The 25,144-nt window shown below is 57.7% G+C and overlaps 1 protein-coding gene across 1 annotated transcript in view; it reads left to right on the plus strand.

The window, feature by feature from the left end:
• LOC134154507 (adenylate cyclase type 10-like) overlaps window positions 1-25,144 on the plus strand; it is a 40,555-nt gene that overhangs the window by 3,615 nt on the left and 11,796 nt on the right. Inside the window, exons 2-29 of the mRNA XM_062601181.1 lie at window positions 1,367-1,476; window positions 2,036-2,164; window positions 2,372-2,526; window positions 2,922-3,069; window positions 3,511-3,698; window positions 3,787-3,924; window positions 4,642-4,756; window positions 5,228-5,365; window positions 5,949-6,125; window positions 6,861-6,962; window positions 8,000-8,091; window positions 14,502-14,665; window positions 15,185-15,289; window positions 15,687-15,725; window positions 16,253-16,396; window positions 16,899-17,104; window positions 17,554-17,650; window positions 17,983-18,071; window positions 18,585-18,776; window positions 19,023-19,144; window positions 19,392-19,468; window positions 19,788-19,977; window positions 20,754-20,806; window positions 21,294-21,447; window positions 22,227-22,419; window positions 22,854-22,940; window positions 23,369-23,652; window positions 24,254-24,390. Of these exons, the coding sequence (XP_062457165.1) occupies window positions 1,367-1,476; window positions 2,036-2,164; window positions 2,372-2,526; window positions 2,922-3,069; window positions 3,511-3,698; window positions 3,787-3,924; window positions 4,642-4,756; window positions 5,228-5,365; window positions 5,949-6,125; window positions 6,861-6,962; window positions 8,000-8,091; window positions 14,502-14,665; window positions 15,185-15,289; window positions 15,687-15,725; window positions 16,253-16,396; window positions 16,899-17,104; window positions 17,554-17,650; window positions 17,983-18,071; window positions 18,585-18,776; window positions 19,023-19,144; window positions 19,392-19,468; window positions 19,788-19,977; window positions 20,754-20,806; window positions 21,294-21,447; window positions 22,227-22,419; window positions 22,854-22,940; window positions 23,369-23,652; window positions 24,254-24,390 (3,825 nt within the window). The remainder of the gene's footprint in view (window positions 1-1,366; window positions 1,477-2,035; window positions 2,165-2,371; window positions 2,527-2,921; window positions 3,070-3,510; window positions 3,699-3,786; window positions 3,925-4,641; window positions 4,757-5,227; window positions 5,366-5,948; window positions 6,126-6,860; window positions 6,963-7,999; window positions 8,092-14,501; window positions 14,666-15,184; window positions 15,290-15,686; window positions 15,726-16,252; window positions 16,397-16,898; window positions 17,105-17,553; window positions 17,651-17,982; window positions 18,072-18,584; window positions 18,777-19,022; window positions 19,145-19,391; window positions 19,469-19,787; window positions 19,978-20,753; window positions 20,807-21,293; window positions 21,448-22,226; window positions 22,420-22,853; window positions 22,941-23,368; window positions 23,653-24,253; window positions 24,391-25,144) is intronic.

Below are 25,144 nucleotides of genomic sequence, written 5' to 3' on the forward strand. Positions count from 1 at the left end.
CTCTGTTCAGGGAGGAATCTTCACAGCCATTGTCACAGTAAGTCTCTGGCTGCAGGGCCACATTGCTGCTGTGGTTCCTACTGGGTTCTTCCTGAGCTGACACCTTCCCCAGCTGAAAGGGTCTCTCAGGGCAGCTCTCCCAGCTTCCGCTGTTTGGAGGAGGTGGTGCTTTAGAGCAGGCATTCATTGCTAAATGGTCAGAGGGACAGGACATCACAGCTACTTCCTTCCAGGGCTGCTGCAGGGATGTGAAGCCAGAGAGTGCATCCAGCTCTACCCAGGGATGTAAATCAGAGCAATATCCCTGCACCTCAGAGTGCTGTGTGTCCGGTACAGTGACTCTGCTGCCCTTGAGGGTCAGCGCTCAGCCTGTCCAGGAGACTCCCAACAGCAGTGCAGGGAGAAGCTCTGAGTGGGAGGAGTGATCCCTGGCAAGGCCCTGCCCTGAGGCAAAAGCTCTTTGTTCCTCTTGCCATGAGCTTCTCTCTGCAGGCGTTTTTTTCTGAGGCCCCAGCTGTGCCCCAGCTCTGTGCAGGGCAGGAGTGTGCAGGGAGCACGATGTGAGGCGAGGTGTGGCAGTGCTGCCTTGCTGCTTTGGGAGGCCAGGCCTGCAGGGTCCTCCGGAGCTTTGACTCACCTGGCATGCATGCCTGGGCAGACTCTTGGCTTCAGGGCTTTGGTGGCAACTGCCTGCCATTAGTCCTTCTAGCTGTACCGCCCGTTCCACAGGTCTGGCGCCCCTTTGGAGGAGTTGAGGAGAGCCCCACTGGCTACAGAAGGCTCTCTGTCCCCATAGTGGGACAGCTGGTGGGGCATCTCATACTTTGCTGTGCCTATGAGGATGCAGAGACCAGCCGTGGGGCTTTGGACGCTCTTCATTGCCTCTTCAGATTTGTGGTGCAACGAAAACGTAAGAGTAGCTGTGGTGGGCTGCATCCTCGTGGAGCTGGAGAGCCTGGCAAGGCCAGGGAGGGCATCAGCCTGCCTCGGCCACTCTGCTCTGTGAGACACAGGAGCAGTAAAGAGGGCTGATGGAGCAGTAGGGCAGAAGGATGTTAGTGCCTGTGCTGGACTGCCCTGCTGTGGAAACTGCTCAGCAACCCCTGCTCGCACTAGGGATCCTGAGGTGCTTCACACCACAAAGTCCCATTGAACCCCCCCCCCCCAGGCCTTTGGTAGCCTTCAAAGCAGTTGCCCCTTCTGTTCCCTGCAAGGGGCCCCCAGCCTCCCAGGGAATCCTGCTCCCCAGATGTTACTGGCATGCTCTTCTCCTCTGCCAGGCTGCTTTCTCCCTGAGGCCATCAGTCTGCCCCCTCCAAGGCTCCTCCACTCCTCCTGACTGCTCTCTTTTTCCGCTCCTGCTCAGGCAGCGAGCCGTTGCAGGATAATCAAGGGCATGTGGAGAACCGAAAGGAGTGGGAAGCTGACGACGAGCTCTGCGTGTCATGGACCAGCAACCTCAGTGTCATCAGGAATGTGAGGAGCACCTCCCGTGCTGGGACTCTTGGCCATGGGGTCATCAGGGGACTTGGATGAGCAGAGGGCTGCCTAATGAGCAGGGCTGGGGGGGTATTGCGGTTCATGCAGAGTGGGCAGAGGGCGTGGTGGAGAGGGAAGCAGCTCTCAGTGGCACCTTGTGTAAGGCTGCACTCTGGTAGCAGCCCAGCTCTCCCCCGGTGCTGCTTCCACTGTGCCTGAGTGGGGAGTGGGCAGGGGCTTCACTCCAAGAGTCCCAGCAGCAGCTGCAGCCTTGAGGGCCACCATCAAGCTGTGCTTGCCTGCAGAGCCAGTGCACTGTGACCCTGACCGCGACCATCCTCTCGTGCCCTGATGGCCCTGTGGCCACATGCCCCACGCTGCCGCTGCACAACCCAACAGTCGCCCCTGGCTCTGCTGGGACCACAGTGCCAGCATTACCCCGCCCCCCTCTCCTGAGCCACGTCCACTGCTCAGCTAAGCACCAATAATATGGCACAGAGCGTGACATTTCTTCCCTCACCTCCTTTCTCCCATAAGCTGTTTGAAAAACCTTCAGCCCTCCGAAGGCATAGACATCATTGTCACAGCCATCGAGGGCATGAGGAACTGCAGCAACTACAGCACGGTGGTGGCTACCCACATGCTGAACATGTTTGTGGTGGGCGCTGTCTCTTCACTGGAAGATGTAAGCAGGCTGCAGGTGGCATGCGTGGGGCAGGAGCCCTCTGGGATGTGGTCTTACCTTGCCAGAGCCAGGGGTCTGGGGCACCCAAGAGCCTTGGAAGGCAGCAAGGAGCACTGGGAGGTGTGGAGAAGGAAGGGGATGTCAGTGGGGAGTGGGGTAATGGCTGCTCTCTGGTAGGAGCCCCACTCTCACCCATGGGTCTTCCAGGTGCCACGGATCATAAGGTGCCTCTACAGGAACCTGAGGTACGTCAGGGAGTTGTCAGCCCGGGTCACCCTGAACAACATCCTTTGCCACCTGTGCTGCTCGAACCCTGACGAGCTGACCGTGAGCCTGCTCTACTGCTCCCCACTCTGCAACAAGTATGGGGCCCGTCAGGCTCGAGGGCTCATCGCAGATGGGGAGAAGGGCGCAAAGGGGGCCAGACCCAAGGAGACTCCCAGGACACGCCTGCGGGGCAGCGTCCTCTGTCTGTCCCACCACTGCCCAGTCCCCATGCATCAAGTAGCTCTGCAGAAGGCAGAGCTGAGCAAGGGAGCCTGCTTTCAGCAGGCAGCGGCCATGCTCCCTGCCTTCCCCACAAGGCACTTCAGCCTGGTGCTGTCCAGCCTGCATGGGCAGGCCCCCTTTAGGGCTCCCAGTGAGGAGGGGGTGGGCAGGGTCAGGGCTGCTGGATGTCCAGGGAGCTCCAGGGCATGCCCGGGCTCTGGCGCTGTGGCCGAGGAAGTGCCACTGACAGAGCGCTCTGGGTCTGCAGCATGGCCACAACCATGTGGAAGGTGCTGCTGGATAAGGCCGCAGTTGCAAAAGACGTGCTGCAGGAGCTGCTGAGCTTGCTGGAGCAACGGCCACTGCGCAAGCAGCCCACCTCCAAGAGGGACAACAGCTGCATCCTTCCCCTGGCTGTGAGTTACGGGACGAGGCCTCGTTGGTCCCCTGGCTGTCGCCTGGCTCTGTGGGCCCCCTCTGCCCTGCCTGTGTGCCCCCAGGCAGGCACCTCCCCTGCATGGGGATACAACATGCCCAGCACCAGGCCTCCCGTTGCCAGCACGCAGGGCTGCCGAGCGCTGCTCTGCACACAAACACTCAGGCTGGCCATGGCCTGGAAATCTCCATCTCCCCCTGTCCCTGCATCCCCTAGTGTCCCTCATGCAGGAAGGCTCCTTGTGTACGGACAGGAGTTGAGGCCAAAGAGCCTGCAGGCATTTGCTTTGGTCAGGCTCTCCAAGCCCTCCATCTGCATTGTCCACAGCACGAGTCTGTGTGTGAGGCTTCCAGCTCGAGGGTTCAGGGAGAATGGCAGGGAGCGCTCAGGAGTGAGAGGTGTCCCTGGGTGTTTTCCACAGGCAACAAGAGCACTGCACGTGATCGTCCAGAAGCCCTACGACCCACAGGTGTTGAAGACCTTCTTCCCCCAGCTCTTCCTGGCGCTGCTCTTTCAGATTGTCTTCACAGCAGGGTTCACCCGCCAGGAAACAAACATCTTCCTGAGGGAATGCCAGCGGGATGGGTCCCGTGCCCCCAGCCACATCAGGTGCTTGATCCCACTCCTCCTGTCTCGGCCTTGGAGTCAGAGGCAGGGCCAGGCTGCCAGTGTGGCCTGGGCTTTGCTCTGCATGCAGGTGTGCCATGGAGGCCATGAAGGGTCTCTTCCACTGTGCTGGCTATCGGCACGTAGCCCTGGCTGTGGAGAAGAATGGCGGCTGGGAGCTGTTTCTGCGTGCAGAGACATCTCAGAAGGGAGTGTCCATGCTGGCCAGGTAGAGCCCTTTACGCCCTGCTCCCCCCCAGCACCTCTTCCATGGATTTGGGGTGCCCCACACAATGTCCTTCCTTGTGGGTGGGTGGGGGGTGGGGGCAAGCTCTCCAAGAAAGGGGCTGCAGCCTCCCCACTTGTTGCAAGGGCTCACACAGCAAAATGGCCATGGGAGCTCCCTGACCCACTACTGCCCAGCTTTGAGAGCTGTTGGGAGAGTAGTTGGTGTTAGGAGTAGTGCGAGAAGGTCCCTCGCAGGAGTGGTGCCCTCCCAAAGCTCCGGAGTGCCCTCCGGTGGCGCCTGGGCTCCCATCACAGAGAGGATTGGGGAGGGTCTGGCTGCAGTGGCAGCCAAAGCAGAGCCCCAGGAAAGTGCAAGCTGAGCAGAAGGACCTGGGAAGGCCCCCGGGGCAGAGGAATGCCAAGGGGTGAGGACACGGCATGTGTGGGAAGGCCATGACTTGCAGGTAGAAAGGGTGTTTCTCCAGTCTCCCACCCAGAGCAACATAATGGTGACTGAGCCTGGCTTTCTGATGGCAAGGTGTGGTGGGGAAAGAGCGGCCCTCCAGGAGCACATGCTGCTGGCTGCCGTGGCTGCGTGCCAAGCACTGCCTTGAGCTGCCTTCAGTGTGCTGGGGGGAAGTGGTTGAGGGGCCAAGCAGGCCCAGAGCAGGTTTGCCTGCTCAGCTGAGGACCAAGAGTGCCTTCTTCCTTCTGCCAGAGCCATGAGGAGAGCTCCGAGACACCTGTGTGGCTGGATCTTCCACCAGCTGGCAAGGCTGCTGAGCGGGGAGGACCAGTTTCGCCAGAGGCCCGCCATGGCTTTCTTTGTGGAGGTGAGCCTCATGGCAAGCGGTGCCTCTCTGGAGGTGCCGCTGAATGCTCTCTGCTCGCACTGTGCGCGTGCCTGGTGGGTGACATTGGTGAATGGAGCTGGGGCAATGCACGCGCTCTTGTTAGCAGCCCTGGCCTTGGCTCGTTTCTGCTGGGCGACTGCTCGCAAGCACTTGCCCTTTGGGCCTCCTTTGCGGCAGCTCTCTGGGTTCAAGTGCTCCTCCAAGGGCTGAGGACAAGAGGATGCAGAGAGCTCCGAGGCCATGGGGCAGAGGCGAGCAGTGCGTGCAGTGTGCTGTGACGCCCAGGGCTGGGAGCAGGGCCTGCGGGTATCTCCACAGTGGCCCCTGGCCATGGCGTGAGCCGTGTCAGGGGCTGGTGCCCTTGGCCTGAATGGTGGGTGGGACGCAGGGCTGCACGCTGCGGGCAGTGCTGGTGGCTCTGCCAGTCCGTCAGTGCTGTGTGCATTTCAGCTGCTGGGCGGCCTTGACCTTGCCGAGATGGACGATGCCGCGCTACCGCTCCTCTGGTGCTACATGCAGGCTGAGGGCCTGGAGCTGCGCAGACTGGAATTCAGAGGCCTCCTGAGCCTGCGGAAGAGGCCCGAGATGGTGAGCAGGGGGGCAGCTGGGTGAAGCCATGGTGGCAGGCTGGGGCTTGGCAGGTGGTGCTGGGTCACAGAGTGGCCTGGCCTTTGCTGGCCCTCAGGAGGTGTGCTAGCTGCTCCCACATCCCCGCTGCCCTCTTGATGTGCCCCAAGTCTTTCATGGCAGCCCCTGGGCTGTGCTGCACAGGCAGAAAGGCACCAATGGCCCTCGGGAAGAGCTCCGCTGTGCCAGGCGGAGATCCAGGCCCAGCAGCCACAAGCCCCTTCCAAATGGCCTCCATTGTGCGAACGCTGCGGCCAGAGTCCTGCTGGGAGAGGGACGATGAGGCAGATCACAGGGTTGGGCTAATGCAGTCGGCTGCTGCTGGTCCTGGAGGCAGGAGCCTTGCTCCCTAGAGAAGCCCTAGTGTGCTTGGAGCCCCCTTGGAGATCTCTGCCCTGCACTTCAGCCTCTGTGCCCCAGCCGTGGCTGTGTGCAGAGCCCTGGCCCTGGCCCCTGAGCCCTGATGGGAAATCAGCCCCCAGAGCACTTGTGGCCAGGGGGCTCCGGCCTTGCTTCACAGAAGGAAGTTGTGTCTTTCTCACAGGCAGGGAAAATGCAGAGCCTGCTCCCAGACATGGTGGAATGGCTGCAGGATGCCCGCAGGGAAGTGCGTGCAGGAAGCTTGCTGTTGCTGAGAAACATCCTCATCTACCTGGACCAGAAGGGCTCCAACCCCATCGCTCTGCAGCTGGCGGAGAGGCTTCTGCCACGCTTTGATGACGTAAGGCTGGTGGGAGAGCCAGGGGCTCTCTGGCGTGTGGGTGGGTCTGTATATGTGGCTCTGGATGCTGTGTGTCCTTCTGCACGTGTACCCACTGGGCAGTGTATTGGCACCTCCTGCCACAGTTGTGCTGCCTCTGCAGAGGCTTGTCCCCAGCTCGGAGCCCTGGCCAGGGAGGGGGACAGTTGTGCCTGCAGAAGACGAGGCCTCGCAAAGGAAAACCTTCTTCTCATGCCTGGCTCCTGGAGTCGTTGCTGAGGCCTCCGCTGCTCTCCTTCCTTCCTCACAGAGCTGCAGCACAGTGCGAGAGCTCTCCATGCTGCTCTTCAAGGACCTGATGGAGATTGTGGTGGGGAAGAACAAGCAGAGGATGAAGCAGCGCGTGCAGAGGAGCCTGGTCCCACTCTTCCTGCACATGAGCGAGCAGAACCAGAGAGCGGCCCAGGTATGGAGCAGTGCTTTGGGGAAGGGATGCTGACATGGCCTGGGGGAGGCCTGAGCACCATGGCAGGGGCTGCAGACAAGTGTGCCTCTGAGTGCATGTGAGCCGGAGGTCCAATTTGCTGAGTGGCCAAGGACAAGGCAGAGGTGCCGCTGCCTTCAGCAGGGAGGGGCAGCCCTGGTCCTAAGCCCCACTGTGGGCTGGGACATGCTCCAAGGCTGGCCAAGATGAGGGGGAGGCAGGGTGCCTTGTCCTGGCTGTGGTGGCATCTGCCAGTCTCTGCTGCTCTGCAGGCCGCTCAGAAAGCCCTTGTCAGCGCTGCACAGCTCCTCAAGTGGGAGGAGCTCAAGCAACTGGCCAGGACAGGGGAGATATGGAAGATTGGGGAGTACCTGGTAAGGACAAGGCCAAAGTCCCAGGGCCCTGACCGGACGAAGCCTGCCCCGCTGCCCAGTGTGCAGGGCACACAGCTGTGCCCCTCACCCACTGCTGCAGCCCAGAGCCCCAGCCGCCTCAGGCTCTGCTCCAGGCCCCTCTGCCCTTGCTGTCCCCCCTGGGATGCTGAAGGTGCCCCTGGCTTGGCTGTCCTTGTCAGAAGGCTTGGGGGGGATCTCAGCATCCCTAGGCCACCGGGGGTCATGAGGAGGAAGGAAGAGGAGGCCGGTCGTGGGAGGAGGGTCAAGCCTGGCTCGCCAGGGAGTCTCGGTGCCAACCCACAGCCTTGCGGTGTCTCCAGGTGCTGAGGGACAGGAGCAGAGCGGAGCAATACCTGCACCAGAGCCTGCCATACTTGGAGAAGCCTGAGGCATCCTTGCGGGAGGCAGCCGTGAGGTTCCTTGGTGAGCCACTACCCCAGTCGCATCCCTGACCGTGCAGGTGGGCTGAGAGGAGGTTCTGCAGTGCCTCACAGCATGCCTGCATCCTGCAGCCCGGGGACCACGCTGAGGCCAGCCTTGCACAAGGGGAGGAGGATGAGTGGGCAGGCTGGCAAGGCCGGATGGGAGCTGTGCTGCTGGGGTCTTGGTGGGGAGTATGAGGGCTGACAGGAGGTGTTTGCCTAGGACTCACGGGGCAGCAAATGAAGCAGAGGAAGGAGAAGGTGGAGCAGATCTGCAATGGTGAGTGAGAGCAGGTGTGGCAGGAAGCCCTGGCAGGGAGGAGGAGGGAGCCCAGGAAGGGAGCTCCAGTTGCTGGCCCTGCCATAAGCCAGGCAGGTGTGGTCTGCCCCTTTGGGGGAGAGGATGTGAGTATTTGTGGGTCACCTGGGGTATTCCTGACCAGCAACTTGCAGCTGATCCTTTTGTCCCACGTGCTGCCTGCCCAGCCTGGGAAGGGCTGGGTGGGACAGGCCCTGTTTGGGCAGGATATCAGGGATGTCTGCAACTGTGGGAGTCTGTTATGTGCTGTGATCTTTTCTGTCTCAGCCCTCCAGCCCCTGGAAGCTGATGCTGAACCCTCCGTCCGTTGCCTGGTGACACAGACCGTGCTGGACCTGAGAACTGCCCGGGAGCAGTCGCCACCAAGGTTCAGCTTTGGAGCACTGGGTCACTGGCTCCAGAGAGCATGGCAGAGGTGTCACCTGTCTGCCAGGAGGTGACTCTCTTTGAGCAGCACGGCCACAGCTGTGCCAATGCTGTGGGGCTGCACACCGCAGACACGCAAGTGTGCTGGAAGGTCTGGGCCATGGCTGGTGTCTCCCGCAGCACAGGACAGCTCGACAGCTCTAAGTGCATCCTGGCCCATTAGTGTTCCACCACTTCCTTCCCTTGCTCTGCTTTCCTCAAAGATAAAGTCCTGTTTCTTCAGCCCATGTGTGTGTAATTTTTTTTGGAGAGAGAGAAAGGCAAGGGGGAAGAGGGCAGTTGCTCTGCTGGACCAGGAAACACAAGGGCAAGAGGGAGAAGCTCTGTAGCCCCTACAGACACCTGCTGTCCTCAGGCCTTGCATCTGCTGTGCAAGGGCTGGGCTGGGGTTTGCTGTGCAGCTCTCTTTCTATCACCATTGCCCACCCTGCGCCATCCCTGGGAATTGCTTCTTTCCTCTGCTCTCCCTCTTCCCCATGACTATGTGCTTTTATTTTCCCTTGAAAAACCTCAAAAGCCAGGAGCCATCAGCTTTGATTCACTGGGGCGCTCTGCAATCTGGAGCTGCTGGCGCTGGGGCCATGTGTGACCAAGTCCCTTTCAGCAAATTCAGCGCTGCAGAACAGTCCCTTCACTGTCAACCAGCCATAGGAGCTGCTCAGGGACACGGAGCAGTTCAGTCCAGCTTCCCCAGCAGCAATCCCACCACGGCCCCTGCACACTGCAGGCTCACACCGGAAGCACCTGGGTGCTGTGGAGCTGTGCACCGGGTTCTCTCTTGGCCGTCCAGCCGCACTGTTAGCTGTCGACCATCCTGTTCCTGGCTGAGGCCATCTGGTCTGTTGTGTACCTGTGGTCTGGCATGGCTCGACCAGAGAGTGAATGAAGCCCGGGAAGGATGAAAGCCAGCAAGACGCATAGCTCTGGTGTGCACTCAGACTCACCACGAGCTGGCCGGTGGACCCAGCAACCCATCCAGCAGCAGGGAGGCCCCCGAGGCCAACAGCCAGGGAGAACCTCGATGACCTTGGTGCAGCTCCTCTGCTGGCACATCACAGCCATCCCCACTGTTTTCTGACCTCCATCTGCCCATATTCTTTTTGCTTTTTCCCCTCCAATTTACCCGCTTTTCTCATTTTCCATTTTGATGTTTCTCCACCTTCCACTTTCTTTTGGTGCTCTTCACCATTTTCCACAGCTTTCTGCACTTCTTGCTTTACACCACCTCTTTTCTGCCGTGCCTGCATCATCTGTCGCTGCTCTCCCTCCTTTTCTGCCATTTCTACCATTTCTGCTCTCCCATTTTCCATCTTTTTTCCCCCTTTCAACCTTTTTTTGTGTCCTCTTTCTTCCATACTTTCTCTGGTTAACACTTTTTTTCCTTTTTTTTGCATTTCCCACAGTTTTCATATAGAGATTTTTGCATTTTCCACATTTATTTCTTTTTTATTTATATTTTTTCCAAAGATTTCTGCTGCTGTTGGACACTTTGGGCAATTATTTTTTGGGGGGGGATGTGAATTTTTCTCTATTTCTTGCGTTTTGTCCCATTTGAAGTATTTTCAGGTTTTCCCTTTTTTTTGATTTTCTGCCACTTCTCAGTTTTTCCAATTTTTTTTTCACTTTCTGACATCTCTGGCTTAACCATTTTAACCATTTTTAACCATTTTAAGTGTATTTGGTGTTCCATTTTCTTCATGTTATCCATCCTTTCTGTTTTCTCCATCTTCTTCTGTGATTTCCACCATTTTCCTTTCCTTTTCTGAATTTTCTGCTCTTTAGTCAGTCCCTGGTGCTTTCAGTTGTTCTTCAAATTTTTCACTTTTTTTTTTTTTTTTTTTTTTTGCCTTTTCTGGTGTTTCTGTTTTCTGCCATTTTTACTCCTCTAAGTCCTTCCCACCATGTTCTGCTTTTTTCTGCCCGTTTTCATCAACTCCTACTTTTTCTACCACCTTCTTATTTTTGCTTTTTTCCAGCAATTCTGTGCATTTTCTTCCTTGTTTTTTTGGTACATTCTCCCCTGCTTTCCACCATTTATTCATTTTTCCACTCAATTCCGCTTGGAGTTTGTTTGTGAGTGTGTGTGTGTGTGTTCCTTGTTGCTTTAGGTGTTTTCCATTATTTTGGAGGCCAGGTTTTGGTAGGTTTTGCATTTTCAGCCATTCCTGGCGTATTACGATGTTTTCTGAATTTTTCTGTCATGTGCCACCATTTTTTGCATTTTGCCCTTTTTTTTTTTGCATTTTTGCCCCTTTTTTGCGTTTTCAGTCATTATGCTTTCTGCAGTTTTTTTCCATCATTTTCTGCTGTTTTCAACCCTTCTTTTCCCCCGCATTAACCATCTTTCTTGCATTTTTCACTGTCTTCATGTTCTTTAGCATTTTCTGCTTTTTTCCTCTGATTTATGATCATTCCTTTTCTTTTTCATGTGCTTTTCACACTTGTGTTGCTTTTCTTTCCATTCTGTGTCATTGCATCCACCTTTTTTGTGTTTTTTTAAAACATTTTCTGATCTTCTGTATGCATACTCAGCCTTCAGTTGAATATATTGGGGTTTTTTAATCTCTCTTTCTCTTTTACTTCATTTGCTATTGTTTTCTCTCTCTACTTTCACTTCTCACATTTTCAACTTTTTGGCATTCTTCTACTGTTTTCTGCTATTTGTGCATTCTCTGTGGGGTTTTTTAGTAGTTTTTATTTTGTGGGAGACATTGTGCTGAAGTTTTTTTATTTTTTAAATGGGATTTTTGGCATTTATTTTGCAGGTGATTTTGTAGTATTTTTGCATTTTCCACTGCTTTGGGGGTTTCATCCCAATTTCCATCATTTTCCCTGTTTTCTTCCTCTTTATGCATTTTTCCATTGCTTTTGCCTCGTCTTCCAATATTTTCCACCCTTTCCACTGTTCCTCACTGCTTCCTGACATTTCCTACAAGTTGCTGAACTCACGGAGGTTACGGCTGAAGTTCGTAAAGATGGAAATCCTACCTAAACTTGGGACTGGGAATCTTGTACGATTCGTGGAGAGAATACGGTCTTCTCTGGTTGGCCTCGTTCATTCGTGATTGAGAGCCGTTGCAAACACCCGTTTCCCCTCTTCTGCTCTCATCTGGTGCAAGTCCTGTTTGTGGAGACCTGGGCGATGGACTCCTACTTGCCTCCATTTCCTGCAGCTGCCTTGGGCTGTTTTCTGCTGCAGCTGGTGAGGTGTGGTGGTACCACCGGTGGTCTCCTTGGGTGAACATCTCCCCGGTCCTTTGAATTTGGAGAGGACGGTCATTGCCGGCAGCTGGTGGCACGGAGAGCCCTGGGGTAGGGCAGGAGCTCTGCTGTCCCCAGCTCATCCTTTGGGATCAGCTCCATGGAGCAGCATCTCCTTCAGCCCAAGGATCTCAAAGTCCCATGAAATGTCTTGGAAATGTGTGTCTTCTCTTTCCTTTCTTCTCCCCCCCTTTTTTTTGAGGGGGGGGTAGAACTGACTCGCGTTGCCTCCAAGCTTCTTCTAGCAGCAGCCATGCCCACCAAGGGCTGCCAAGATGAAACCACGCTCAACACGCTCACGGTCGCTGAGAGGAGGTCTCCGCTGATCTGCTCGTCTTCATCCCACTGCTACATGCAAAAAAATCCCCTCGTTTAACTGCAATTTTAAATCCAATATGAAAACACTACAATGCAGCAAAGATTTGAAGAAGTTTCCATGACTCACGGTCCTTAGGATTTTGGAAAAGCACCGATCTTATGTGAGTAGAAATGATTTATTCCCTTTTTTTTGTTCCCACCTGCTTCGAGCTTTCCACCAAAGACCAAACATGCGTCGCAGAACGAGCTTCCCCCCACGCTTAAAAAGCAGCCTCTCGCCTAGAGATCAATGTCGCATTTAGCATTTCGCTAAATCCCCTCTAGATTAAATTAAACCGCGCTCTCCAAAGGGGAAGCGGCCGCTGAGCCCTGCCGTCAGCGACCAAGAGGACGTTTCCTGGATGCGTTGGCAGGATAAAAATGATCCGTTCTCTTTTTGATCGTTGGCAGGTGCCAGTGAGGAGCAGCAAAAGTCAAGATTTCTATGTTTTCTTTTTTTAAAAAAAGTTTTCTTGCTAGAAATAAGGTGCCTCTTGGCTGGGAGCACAAGAAGGACCCAGAGCAGCTTCTTGTTCCACAGCTTAAGCAATAGAAACTTGTTGCCGATTCAATATTTTGTTTGACATGATCAACCAGATCCAGCCACGAGTCTCAGTTCTACCACTGTCCCTTGGGGGACCCAGGCATCTGGGTGCCCCTTCTCACCCCCCGCTCTCCCCCACACAGAGGGGACCCAGGCGTCCGGGGCTCCCACGCTGAACCCCCCCCAACCCCACTCCCCTGGGTGAGCGAGGGGCCCAGGCGTCCGAGGTGCCCAGGAGTCCAGGCAACGCATGAAGTCCAGGACAACCCAATTCTCCAAGGGACTCAGGCGTCCGGGAGGGTGCCAGGCATCCGGGCATGCCGCCCCGCCCCTCCCCTGCACTCGTACAGAGGACCCAGGTGTCTGTGGCCAGCAGCGCCACATCCTTCCCCCCTCCCCACACCTCCTCGGACGCTGGGCCCCCCGCGAGGCTTCCAATAATTACTTTATTTTGACATCTTTGATTACAGACAGTAAAATGGGGGCCAGGCCAGGGGGGCAGCTCCTGAGCCAGTGCCCCCTAGATGGTCCCTCCTGCCCCTCACTCCAATTGGTGGGGCGCCCCCACTGCCCCAGTGCCCCCCAGCAGTTGGGGAGGGAATAAATATAATCCAGTGTATTAAAAGCCATCGGGGGAGGGGAGACACCCAGGGCGGGGGGGGGAGGGTGTCACCCCCGGGGAGTGTTGTGACCTCGAGGGAGTGGTGTCATCTTCGGAGGGGGTCACATCATGCCCAACTGCAGCAGGGTTTTGGCGTACATCATGGGTTGATGTTGGGGTGAGGCTGTGGGGGAGAGCGGCATTGGCGCGGAGGGGGGTAAATACCACCCCCCCCCCATGGCAAACAACCATCCCTGGGGCAAATAAACACCCAGATCTCCCTGTCCTAGGGGAAGGGGGAGAAATAGGCTGCTGCCCCCCACCCCGAGTGCTGCAGGTTTGGGAGGGCCTTCTGGAGGGTTGGGGGGCTACAAAGGGGGTTTTATGGGCCCTCCTGGGGGTGGTTGGGAACTCGGTGTAGGGGGGAGTTGCAAGATCCTGGGGGGGCTCCAGGGGTTTGGAGGGGGGCTCCTGGAAGGGTTTTGTTGTCCCAAAATCAGGGTTCTGTTACCCGGTGTGCAAGCGACCAATAGACACACAGGGTCGAGAAATTCATTTGTTTCATTTCTGCGCAGAGATGGGGGCTAGGTGGTAAATCCACAAAGCTAGCAAACCTTCTCCCCCTCTCATTCTTCATTTATACACACTTTTCAGGGAGTATTTTATACAAATCTTTCTATTGGTTACAATTTCATTACCTCAGGTAACCGCTCTGCGCTTGCGCTTTCACATTCTGGCCTTAGGCATGCAATCTCTGCAGGAGCTGGCCCCTAGAGCCCAGGGGCTCCCAGCTCGTGCCCTCTGCACGCACAGGGAGCTGGGATTCTTGAGTTTATTTGCAAAAGAGAAACCAGGAAAAACAGAGCAGAAAACAAGCAAGTCGGAGCCGCCAGCTGTAATTTGCCTGGCTAGAGGCCAGCACCCAGCTGTGCATGCCGTGTTCAGCCTCTGCGGGACTGCGCCCTGTGGGCAAGGGCACCGCCTGCGTGGGTGTCAGCCTCAGCCCCGGCTCACCTTCCCGTAGGGAGCAGTGAGCCTTGGGCTGCCTGTGAGCTGGGGTGCCCAGCGTGAGGGGGTGTCCCTGCGGCGTGGAAGCTTTACACAGCTCTCTCCCGCAGAGCAGGGGGCTGGAGCTGCCTCCTGCCGTGTCTTTCAGCTTTTTCCTCCCCTCTCTGATATGCCCGTCCGCTGTGCTGCTGGTGCAGCCCTGTCCATCTCCTCCTGGCCTCCGCCAGGAGCCCTGTGGCTGGAGGTTTGCTCTGTCCCCCACCTTCTGGAAAAGACCCACTTGTTCTTTACAACAGAGCAACCTAGGACGTGCCCCGCTGCGTGCTGCAGTTGCTAGGGAAGTGACGACGTGCAGAAGCTGTCCCTGATAGCTGGCTCGCTTGTCTGATGACAGCACAGAGGCAATCGATGACATGTGGCCGATGTCACTGCCGGCTGACTGTGACCTGCCCCTTGGTGGCAGAGGGCCAGCAGCCCCTCCCAAGGCCCCGGGTTATTGCACAACCCTGCGCGGTGCTGTGCTAGCCTGCTCCCGGTTGGGCATGGTTGTCTTCTCCTGAGGTACCCTGTGTACCCCAAGGGCGCTGACGATGTCTTGTGCCTGGGAGAGAAGGTCCAAGCACTGCTCAGAACTCGGGGAAGTAGCTGCTTACGTCCCCGACCTCATTTTATCTGAGGACTTGAGGCATGAAGCCCGTTGCGTTCAGAATTTTCATGGAGTACTGCTCTTTGCAGACGTCTCAGGTGGGTCCAAGGCTTGTGAAGGGCGGGGGTTGAGAAGAAGTCAGAGACATGAGGCATTGGGACTTTCTGGGCCTTTGGGAGCCCTGGTGCCACCTCTGGTGGAGACTGCATCAGAGGAGGCCTCTTTGCTGCTGCCATCTTCCACTTTGGGGGAAGTAGAGCTCAGAGGTGGCTGACGTTAGGAGGAACAAGGGGCTCCAAAAGAGGAGAGGCCTGGAAGAGGCCGGGAGTCGGCTAGTTGGCCTCAGCAGAGGTACCCAGTGCTAGGCACTCCTCCACGGGCTGCAAGAGCGCGTGGGCCAGGGGCCCCTGCTCCAGGCTGTGTGGTGTGGGAGAAGGCACGCTGCCGGGAGCAGTGGCCAATGCGAGAGTGGTGGTTTCTCTTGGGTGGTCCAGGCCTGTTGTCACAAGCCAGGTCAGGGCACGATGTAATGCGCACGCTCTCTGAGGTGGGAGCGTGAAGCTGGCGGCCATGTAGGCACCTGCTGATTCCTCTGTGCCTGTTTGTGCCTCTTTGAGGTTTCACTGCTCTGACAGAGAAGTTTAGCCAGAGCGTCAGCCTCGAGCGGGGTGCGGACGAGCTAACGCAAACGCTCAATGACTACATGGGCGACATTGTGGAGGGTAAGTGCCGTTCTGCAGGACTGTCTGGGACGGTGCCATGAGGCTGCTCTTTGGGAGAGCAGAGAGGTGCGCTAGGCAGCCTCCTTGCGCGTGCTGGGGGTTTCTGTGGGCGCTGAGGGCCACCGAGAGCAGCTGGGCTCTTGTGCTGGGGGACACTGGTGCTGAGAAACGGGTGTGTTATCTTCACTAGCTCCTTTGGGCAGTGCCCAGTACCGTAGGCACCAGTGCTGTGGTGCCTGTGAGCAGTGTAGAGGCGGGGCTGGAGCTGTGCTTTCCTGAATGGTGCCCCACCAGGCACCACTGCCCCTGTGCTGCTCGGGCAGCAGAGTGGCTACTTCTGTGGCTTGCTTGGAGAAGGTGCAGAGGTGACTCTTCTCTTGCTTTCTTTCGCCTGCAGAGCTGCTGGGCTTTGGAGGAGACATCTTGAAGTTTGCAGGTATGTATTTCTAATTGAAACTTATCTCTGTCTGCTGCCATCTTAGGCATGCTAGGGGAGAGGACAGAGTGAGCTGTGAGCTGGCAAAGCCCAGAGGGGAGGCTCTGTTGGCACGCAGGTGCTCCTGGGGAGCTGCCACCGCGGTGCCCAAGTGGGAAGCTGCAGTGGGACAGGGCTGGTGTGGAGGTGTTGGGGAGGCAGCCTGGGAGCTTGGGGGTTGAGGCAGCATGGTAGGAAGGAGGGGATGAGAGAGGCCTCTCATCTCTGCCCTGAGTGGGACTGGCTGCGGGGGTTCCCGTGTTCCTGTAGCCACACTGTGCACCTTCATCCTCTGTGGCTGCTGTTGTAGCTGGCCTGGGCGAGGGGAAGGCATCCCTGTGCCAGAGAGCTGTAGTTGAGGAGGAGGCCTTCCGACGAGTGCATCTTCCTCAGCACGCCTGCCGGTTCCTGCTGTCCGTGCAGGGGGGTGCAGCTCAGGGCGCGTCAGGTCTCACGAGAGCCTTCCCCCGTTCCCTTGCTTTCTGCAGGGGATGCTGTACTGGTGCTGTGGAGAGTGAGGGAAACACAGCTGAGAGACACCATCAGCCTGGTGCTGCAGTGCTGCCGGCAAATCCAGGAGAAGTACAGCGTCCGTGACACAGACGTGGGTCTGAAGCTCCGACTGAAGATAGGTACGGGGTGTGCTGGATTAGACGTGCCGTGTGTGGCTCCATGGCCCTGTGCAGGGCCACAGGGTACTTTTCCGCCTGGGGGAGAGGTGGTGATCCCTCGTGGGGCCAGGGAAACCTTCTGCCTGGAATTCTGTTGTGTGCTCTCAGGCAGCCGCTTACAAGCTGCCTGCACGCACCCTGAGCAGATGGCCAGCAAAGGTGCTGGTGTGCTGGGCCTCTGGGGTGCTGTGGCTGTGAAGACTTTGTCAGTGTCAGCTTCACGTGCCTCTTTCCAGGCACCCGTTTCAGGCCCCTCTGTTGGCAGGCCCCACTTTGTACCCCCTCACCATCGACACTCCAGCTGGACTCCGTAATGAAGGACGGGTGCCTCCAGCTGAAGCAGCTGAGAGGAGGAGCCTGTCTCCAGGGTTGAGCTTGAAACGGAGCCTGTGGAGAGTTGCTGCTGCGGGAGGCTGCGGAGGTGCAAGTGCTCTGTGCCTCAGTTGTGCTTGTCTCTCCCCAGGGATCTCTGCAGGGCACATGTCGCTGCTGACTGTGGGAGACCGCAAGGAGCAGCACTTCCTGATCCTTGGCAAGGCCGTGGGTGAAGTCTGGCAGGCGCAAAACCTTGCAAGTGCAAGTGATGTTATCCTGTCAGCCAGCTGCTGGGAGCTCTGTAACCAGAGCCAGGTGAAGAGCAAGAGAGTGAAAGGCCAAGGAGCTGTGAAGGTGGGTGAGATGGCCTCTAGAGCTGTTTGGGGCACCTGGAGCAGGTGGTGAGGGAGGAAGGTGTGCGAAGGCTGAGGAGATGGGCGTTGTGGGGGCTGTAGCTGTAAAGAGGAGGTGGAGAGCTGTAGCTGTTGCCCTTCCAGCCGAGGGTTAGCTGTGGATTGTGCTTGCTGGGTTTGCGGTGGGGTCAGGAGGGAGTGTCAGGGTTTGGCCCTGCTGGGGTCGTGGCGGTGTTCTGTAGACGTCGGGGTGCGTGGCTGATGGCTGCACAGCTCGTGTGCTGCTGATGCCAGCGTTTGTCCCGGTGCAAATCCAGCAAGGTGGCTTTGCTACACGGGGATCTCCTCCTCTTCTCTGGGAAGCGAGGGTGGGATGGAGGGAGGGTAGGACGCGTGCCCTGGGACTCCTGGGGAGGCCAATGGCAGTGCTTCTGCTGCGTGTGCCTCCAGGTTACAGGCGTGCAGCGGATGTCTGTGTCGGAGCGCGAAGACCTTTTCTCCAAGTTCACACGAGCCCAGCTGAACTGCCGTTCTCCAGAAATGCCAGGTGAGTGCCCCGGCTTTGCCTTGTTCTGTGCCTGCCCAGAAAGATGGGGACTGGCTTGTGGAGGGGCCGCTGGGGCCTGGCCTCTGCCCTCTCCCCCTTGCAGTTAGTTAGTGGTTGGGCTTGGGGCGCAGCTGCGCTGCAGCAGAGGCACTGGCTGCTTCCTGCTGCTTCCAGGGGACGGCTGTGGCTGAGCACCTGCAAGAGGAACACACGGGCAAAGGGCGGAGGACCTTGCTCCCCGAGTTGCAGTGCCAGCCCCTGCTTTGCAAGGCCCCCGTAGCCAGGCTCGTAGCACCCTGCTGCCAGTGACCGCGTGTGTTTTCCTTGCGTAGGCGTCCTGAGGCCTGCGGTTACCTTGGCCCCTCATCGTGCTCAGGGGAAGGTGCTGAGGAAGTACATCCCAGCCAGTGTCCTGCGCAAGGTATGGCCACGAGTGCTGGGAGGTGCCTTTTGGGGGAGAGGGAGGGGAGAAGGAGATGTGTGTTGCAGAGCGGCAGTTCTCCAGACAGCAGGTAAGGCAAAGAAAATGCCCCCGTATGCATAAAACTGGGAAAGAAGTGCTGCAGGGGCCAGAAACCTGCCGACTGTGTGCTCCTGCAGAGAGCGCCGGGGGTGAGGAGGGGTGGATTGCCCTCTGCATTTTCCACTGGTGTTGTTCTGGCCATGGCCCCGGGGTAAGAGAGAGATGCCTCCGGAGTGGTGACAGCGTTGCTGAGGGTGGCCCCTTGTGTCCATCCATGCCCAGTGCCACCTTGCACCATTGCGTGTCTGCCTCGCGCAGGCTGACGCCTGCTTTGCACTGCGAGGAGGCTTTCTGCATTCCTCTGAGAGCGCCCGCTGCTGCCGCTCTGTGCGCTCTGCCTTGGTATCTGCTGCAGGCAGGAAGCGCCCAGGGCGAGCTGGCTGGTGGAGGTGGCCCGCTGCTGTCTTCCAGATTGACGACAGACAGCCCCTGGCGTGCCTATCCGAGCTGCGGCCGGTCACCTGCCTCTTTGTGAAGCTGCAGTTTGCTGCCAAGGTCAACCTAACGCAAATCTGCAAGGCTATCCAGGACAGCAGCGTGCTGATTTCGGAGATCCTCCGTCCTCACAAGGGCGAAATCAACAAAATCTCCATGTTTGATAAGGTGAGCGTGGAGGAGCAGTGCCCCCGCGCACGAGGGCGAGGGTGGTGGTGGAGAGGAGGGAAGCGGCTCTGTCTCTCGCACGGTGGGGAGAGGGTAAGCAGCTCTGCCTCGCCGTTGGGAGCGGTACCCTGGGGTGTCCTGGGGTTGCCCTGAAGCTCTGCTGCTGTCGGCGGAGGCTGGAGTCTCAGGGCGGGAAGGGTTTGGTGCAGGCGTTGCGGCAAGGTGTGCTGCCTCTGTCCTCGGCAGGGCTGCACGCTGCTGTGTGTGTTTGGCCTCCCTGGAGGAAAGCTGCCCTGCGAGAGCGTTTGCGCCCTGGAAAACGCGATTAAAATCTCCACCGCCTGCTCCGGGAGGCTGGGGAAAATCGAGTGAGTGGGGAGGCACACTGCCTGGGACGGCCTGGGGCGGGGGGTGCGGAGGGGTGCCAGAGCGCCTGGCTGCTCTGCATGTGCAGCCCGCTCAAGCTGGCGTGTCCGCTGCCGGGCTCTGCCGGTCCCCGAGGCCTGTGCTGCCAGGGCAGACGGCAGAGCGCGGGGACGTGGGGAAGGGGCGGCGGTGGGCAGGCAGGACTGCGCACGGGCGCTGCTGATCCCTGCTGCTCTGCCTGCGCCTCAGGGCAGTGTCCGTGGGGGTCACCAGCGGGACGGCGTTCTGCGGAGTCGTCGGCCACCGCGTCAGGCACGAGTACACAGGTACGAGGTGTCCGTCTGCGGAGCGGGTGCCCGGGCCGCGTCTCTGACAGGAAGAGGCAGAGTGTCGGGGAAGAAGCTGTGGGCCCTGGGCGCCGGGCCAGGACGAGGGCTTGGCCTGCAGCGGCGCGTTGGGACCGGCGGAGGCGGGGCGGGTCCCGCCGTACGACGGGGGACGGGCTGTGAGCCTCCTTGCTGCTCTCACTCGTGCTCAGCAGGGTTTTGTGCTGGCCTGTGCTGCGGGGGATGCAGCCGGCAGCCTGGAAGGGTGGTGCGGGTTGCTCTCCTGAGGACGTCAACGCATGCTCTCTCTCTGTGGCAGTCATTGGCCAGAAGGTGAACCTGGCTGCCCGGCTGATGGAGCACTACCCGGGGCTGGTGTCCTGCGATGCGGCGACCTACGCAGCGTCCCGGCTGCCCCGGTCTTACTTCAAGGAGCTGCCGAAGGCCCAGATGAAGGGGGTTGGCGATCCTGGCACTGTCTATCAGTACCTGGGGATGTCGCAGAAGCTGTGAGTGTGCTCTTTGAGCAGGCTGCCTGGGGGCGTGGAGGCACACAGGGTGCAGCTTTGGGCAAAAAGAGGAGCTGTGCAGAAAGAGGCCAAGCTGCTGCCCTCCCCAGGCCTCCCACCGCTGTGGCTGAGAAGAGGGAAAGCCATAGCATGGCCGTGCTTTTTGCCTGTTCACCTTGGTGCCTGTTGCTGTTGGGAGAATGGGAGTGATGGCGTAGGGGTGGAGAGGGCTCTCGGGAGTCCTGCCCAGAGGGCTTGCAACTCTGCTTTCTGCCCTGTGCTTGCTTGCTGGCATGCAAGTGGCAATGCAGTGACAATTGTGACCCACCCAGGGGGTATTATCTCGGCTGCTTCTGAGCAGGAAGCTCTTGGAAAGCACTTTGGTCTGTGCTGGTCCCCTGGGAAAATGTGGGTGGCCGGGCCTGTCTTCCTGCTCACTTGCTGGTGAAACTGGAGCTGTTCCTCTGGGCCAGGCTTGTAGGTTCTCTTTGGATGACGTTTTGGCCTCTGTTGCTTGCACGTTGATAGCGTGTGCTGTGCCAGTGTGGTCAGAAGCCCTTGGGCTTCTGTGTGCTGGAAGTTTTCCCTGTGCTTGTTTGGTGTTTGCACTCTCTCCTGAATGAGCGTGAACTTTGGTGGTGGGAGCGTGGCCAGGCTGCCATTATGCTCAAAAGAAGAGCGGGTAGGCAAGAGTGTGTCCCCAGCTGCACGCATGACTCTCTGTCCTCCAGCTTCTGCCTCCTTCACTGACTTTTGTTTTTCTCTCCCCCTGCTAGCGTATTTGGCCTGGATCTTATGGAGGAGAGGTCAGAGTACGGCCCCTTGCTCGGTAGGTGAATGCCTTGCTCTTGTGTATGGCCATTTCTTGCCCTTGGTAGCTGCTAGTACCAGCCTGGGAATGGAGATGCTTTTGCAAGGGATGGTGTTTCCTGCAGTGGCCATCAGGTTTGGGCTCATAGCTCGTTCGTAAGCTTGGAGTTGGGCCAGCAGTGGAGGTGGGAATCAGAGTGAGACGCCTAGTGCTTCCTGCCTTCCTGCACCGCTAGCGTGTCAGGAGCTTTCAAGAACGCAGTTGCTGCCAGGCTCAGTGCAAGTATACAGTTGCTCCCAGGCTCCAGCAGGAAGGTGGGGCTGTGAGTGCCCTAAGGCAGGCCTAGCTGCAGAATTGTAGCTGTTGGGGTGGGAAGGAGCCCTGGGTGCGGGCAGGCTCGCAGGTGCGGTGGAGGGAAGTTGCAGTGGCAGCAAGAGGGGAGGCTGCCCAAGGTTGTTGGCTTTTGAGCTCGCTACAGCAGCTTGCTTTTTGTCTGCCTTCACAGGTCGTGAAAAAGAGATTGCCCTCTTTGAAAGTGCCTTGAAAGCCTATGGGACTTGTCGCGAAAGCAGCATCCTAGCGTTTGAGGGTGTGCTTGGCTCTGGAAAGAGCCATTTACTCACTGAGCTGGCATCCTTGGGCCAGGCTGCTGGCCACAGGTGAGTGTTTAGGAGCACTACCTGTGGGACACTTCCCTTGCCCATCCACTGATGTTCGTGGCATCCTCGAGCCCCTCTGCTAGTGCTGCTGGCCGTTGGCCTGCAGCATCCCTGAAAAGCCTCCTGGAGCCGCTGGTATGGAGCAGCTGCACGCTCTCCTACTAGGTCTCGCGGGAGCTGGAAGTGGCTTGTGGAGCCAGGGCTGTTGCTCTTGCAAACTTAGGCCAGGCTGCAAGGGCTGGCAAGAGCCCAAGCTGCATGCTTTTCATGCAGCTGGAGAGTAAGGAGAAGAAAGATGCTGGGGGAGGCGGGAGTGGTGTGGTGGAGCTGCCAGAGAAAGGCTGCTTGCCCTTGGGCTTTTATTGCCAAAGACCACTGGGGCGGCCAAGCCTTCCCGTAGTATAGGAGGCAGATGGCAAAGCTGTGGCATTCAAACACAAAGGCCCAACTTGCTCAGTCCTTGCTTCTTCAGCTGGCAAGTTGCTGTGCAGGGGGAGGTGCTGAGAGCTGTGGAGACACAGGGTGTGGTGGTGGCTCTGCCAGGGGCTTGGCAGCAATTGCCCCTCTGTGGCTTTTCCTTGTAAGATGCGGGAAAAGCTTGGCCCTCTGTGAAACACTTGGAGGTGTGTGGAAGAAGAGTCCGTCTGGGGCTGTGTGTCCAGAGCTCCCTTGTAGACAGCCCTGGATGACGTGCCTCTTCTCTGACAGTTTTGCCTTGGAAGTCTGCAGCTCTTTGCGTTGCTCTCTGAATCTCGGTCCTCTTTGCTTTTGCATGGCAGGGTAGTGGCCGTGGAACTGACAGAGCTAGACCTGAAGCAGGTCTACTCTGCCCTCCGTATGGTGCTGGCCATGGCCCTGGGCCTGCAGGCATGTCAATCGTGCAGTGCCAGACAGCTTGTGCTGCAGGCAAAGCTCCAAGGGCTGATGGCAGAGAGCAGCTACTGCCTCCTCAACGACGTCTTCCTCGTTAAGGTGAGAGCGAGGCCCTCTCTGGCCCTGGCAAAGGGCTGCTTGTGAGCTTTTGTAGTTTGGAGGCTCTGGTGGGGAGTCGCTTGGCTGCCTGGAGGGAAGAGCAGGGGCATATAGCGCAGGCTTCTGTTCCTGAGCGCGGTGGGCAAAAGGCACTGAAGAGCAGGTTGGAGATGGGGCTGATGACCTTGTGTTGAGCTGAGTGCTGTGTGAGTGGTCTGCTGTCTCCCGGGACTGCCATCACAAGCGAATAAGCAGAGGGCTTCTGTTCTCAGCTCCCGGGGTATTGGCACTGTGTTGTCTCCTTGCAGCTGTGTTGGAGAGAGGGCTGATGGTGAGGCCAGGAGAGGCATTTTGCTGGGTTGGTGTTGTGTGGTGGGTAGTTGTGCTGCAAGCCCTGGAAGGCTGTTTCTCTATGACTGTGCTTTTCTGGGCAGTTTCCCCTCTCGACGGCAGTTTCCCAGATGAGTGGCACTCAAAGGCAAATGGAGCTGGAGTTGGTTTTGACGAAAGTGCTCCAGAAGGTGAGCTCTTCTCTCCCTCGGGGCTCAGAGGAAGACACCAATGGCACAGGCGGAGGCTTCAGGAGGAGAGTGGTGGGAGCTGGCGGGAGGACGACGTACCTGAGTCCTTACCCTTCAGAGCCCAAGCACCCCTGCCCATACCCCCGATACCTTTCCTCCCATAAAGTTGGTGGGCACGTGCTCGGGAGGAGCAACAAGGTTCTTGTGTAGTACTTTGCACAAGAGGCCTTAAAGTCTCAGAGAAGGTGCAAGTCAGTAAGATTCTGCATGCCTAAGTAGCTGGGGAGAGGAAAGAGGCTTCAGAGCGTTCTCTCCGTCTCTCTCTCTCCCTCTCTGTCTGGAGAGGGAGAGAAAGAGGCCAAAGTTGCTGCTATGGAAGCAACTTGAGAACCCATCAGAACTCCCCCAGAGCAAGCTGTTTGTTTCAGACTGTTGAAGAAGATGGCGTTGTATTTGTCATCGACAACGCCCACTGCATCGACTCTCCCTCCTGGAGTCTTATGCGGAGCGTGCTCAGGGATGTCTCGATCTTCATGGTGATGAGCTTCACTGCCAGTCACTGCAGAAGACAGAGGCTTTGCCAAGCTGCCGTAGACATCCTGAAGTTGCAGAAAACCAGTTGTGTTCGTCTGGGAGAGCTGAAGCCTTCCGCTGTAGTGCAGAAAGCTTGCCAGGTGCTTGGAGTTGTCAGCCTGCCCCAGGATCTAGAGACGTAAGTCACAGGCAGGGCCTGTGAGCTCTTGCTGAGGGCTTGAAGCTGTGCAGAGAGCCAAAGGGAATGAAGCCCTAGAAAAGGCAGTGCAGAGCTTCTAGAAGGGCCAGTGCCTCTAGCCAGTGGGACATACTGGCAGTCGTGAGCTGCGAGTGGGCAGCTGCCTAGGCACAGAGCACAGGAGGTGTCCAGCCTTCTGTGTTGCACTGGAAGGCAGGAAGGAAGTGGTCCTGCACGCTGGCATGGCTCAAGGGTGGCAAAGGCATTAGTCTGCGTGGTGAGGCTTTGCGGGGTGATTCACCGGGGTAAAGGTTCTCACCGGTGCCATAAAGCATCTAGGCTGTTGGGGACACGAAGGACAAGGCTTGCTTGGGGCTCTATCTGCACTGCTTTTCCCGAGGATTCCAGCAAAGGCTGTATCTTCTGGGTGACTCAGGCGCCAAAGCCCGTGGGAGTTGTGGCCCTTTCAGAAGTGAGGTGGAGCTGTGGTGAAGACGTTGGTTTCTGTGCTCTGCCCGAGTGGCTCAGCGCCCACCTGAAACGTGTGCGTGTGCGCCTGCCTTTGCCTGTGTCAGTGAGTGCTGGATGTGCTCCTTTGCAGGTTGCTGACACAAAGAAGCTACGGCATCCCCTATTACTGTGAGGAACTGCTGCGCTACCTTCTTGGCCATGACATGCTCTTCTTCCACCCACTGGGGAAGGATGAGAAACGAGAGGACAAGTGGGAGAGCCTCTTCAGTAAGCACCTTTGTGGCCGACTGCCTAGTTGCTGTGGTGCATTTTCCCCAGCGCATTCTTGCCCGAGGCTTCCCCTGGGAACTTGGCACTGTCAGCTCTTACAGCCATAGAGAGCGTGGTGTTGATCAGGTGTGGGTTTGTACAGGCCTTGCTGCTGGGACAGCCCAAGCCGAGGCCGGGGAGTTCTGGTGTCTTTGAGAGGACAAGTAAGGGTGCCGTGGCAGCCAATTTCAAAGGAGGAGCAGAGCCGCTGCCTGCACTCAGATGAGTGCTGGTCTTGTCGTGAACTCATAGGAACACAGGTGCTTCTTCTGGGCCAGTGTGGTGAGTCCTGTGGCTGGAATGTTCCTTGTGCACAGCCACAGGGCTGGATTGAGTCTGTCAGTGACACATGGTGCCAGGTGCTGTAAGGCCTGCTAGGGGTGAATGCTGAAGGGTTGAGGCTGGAGGGAGCTGAGGGATGTTGGGTGGGAGGCATTCAGAGGACAAGACAGAGGGCCTGAAAAGTTGAGTGTGTTAGCGAAAACACTTGAGGGCAAGGGAAGGCAAATGGATGCCTGGAGTCCACAATGTCTGCCTGTAGCATGCCCCACGCGGGTGGATTTTCATGGGGATGTCAGAGGTGCTGCTGTCTGACCTGTGGAAAATCCCTTCTTTGGCCCTTTGAGTCGCCGCCCAAATTCTTGGGATGCCCTGGAGAACTCTGCTCTCTGGCCGATGTAGGCGTGTTAGTTAATAGGCGTTGGAATGTGCA

The sequence above is a fragment of the Rhea pennata genome, unplaced genomic scaffold (genome assembly GCF_028389875.1).
Source record: "Rhea pennata isolate bPtePen1 unplaced genomic scaffold, bPtePen1.pri scaffold_32, whole genome shotgun sequence".
In the NCBI taxonomy this organism is placed as follows: Eukaryota; Metazoa; Chordata; class Aves; order Rheiformes; family Rheidae; genus Rhea; species Rhea pennata.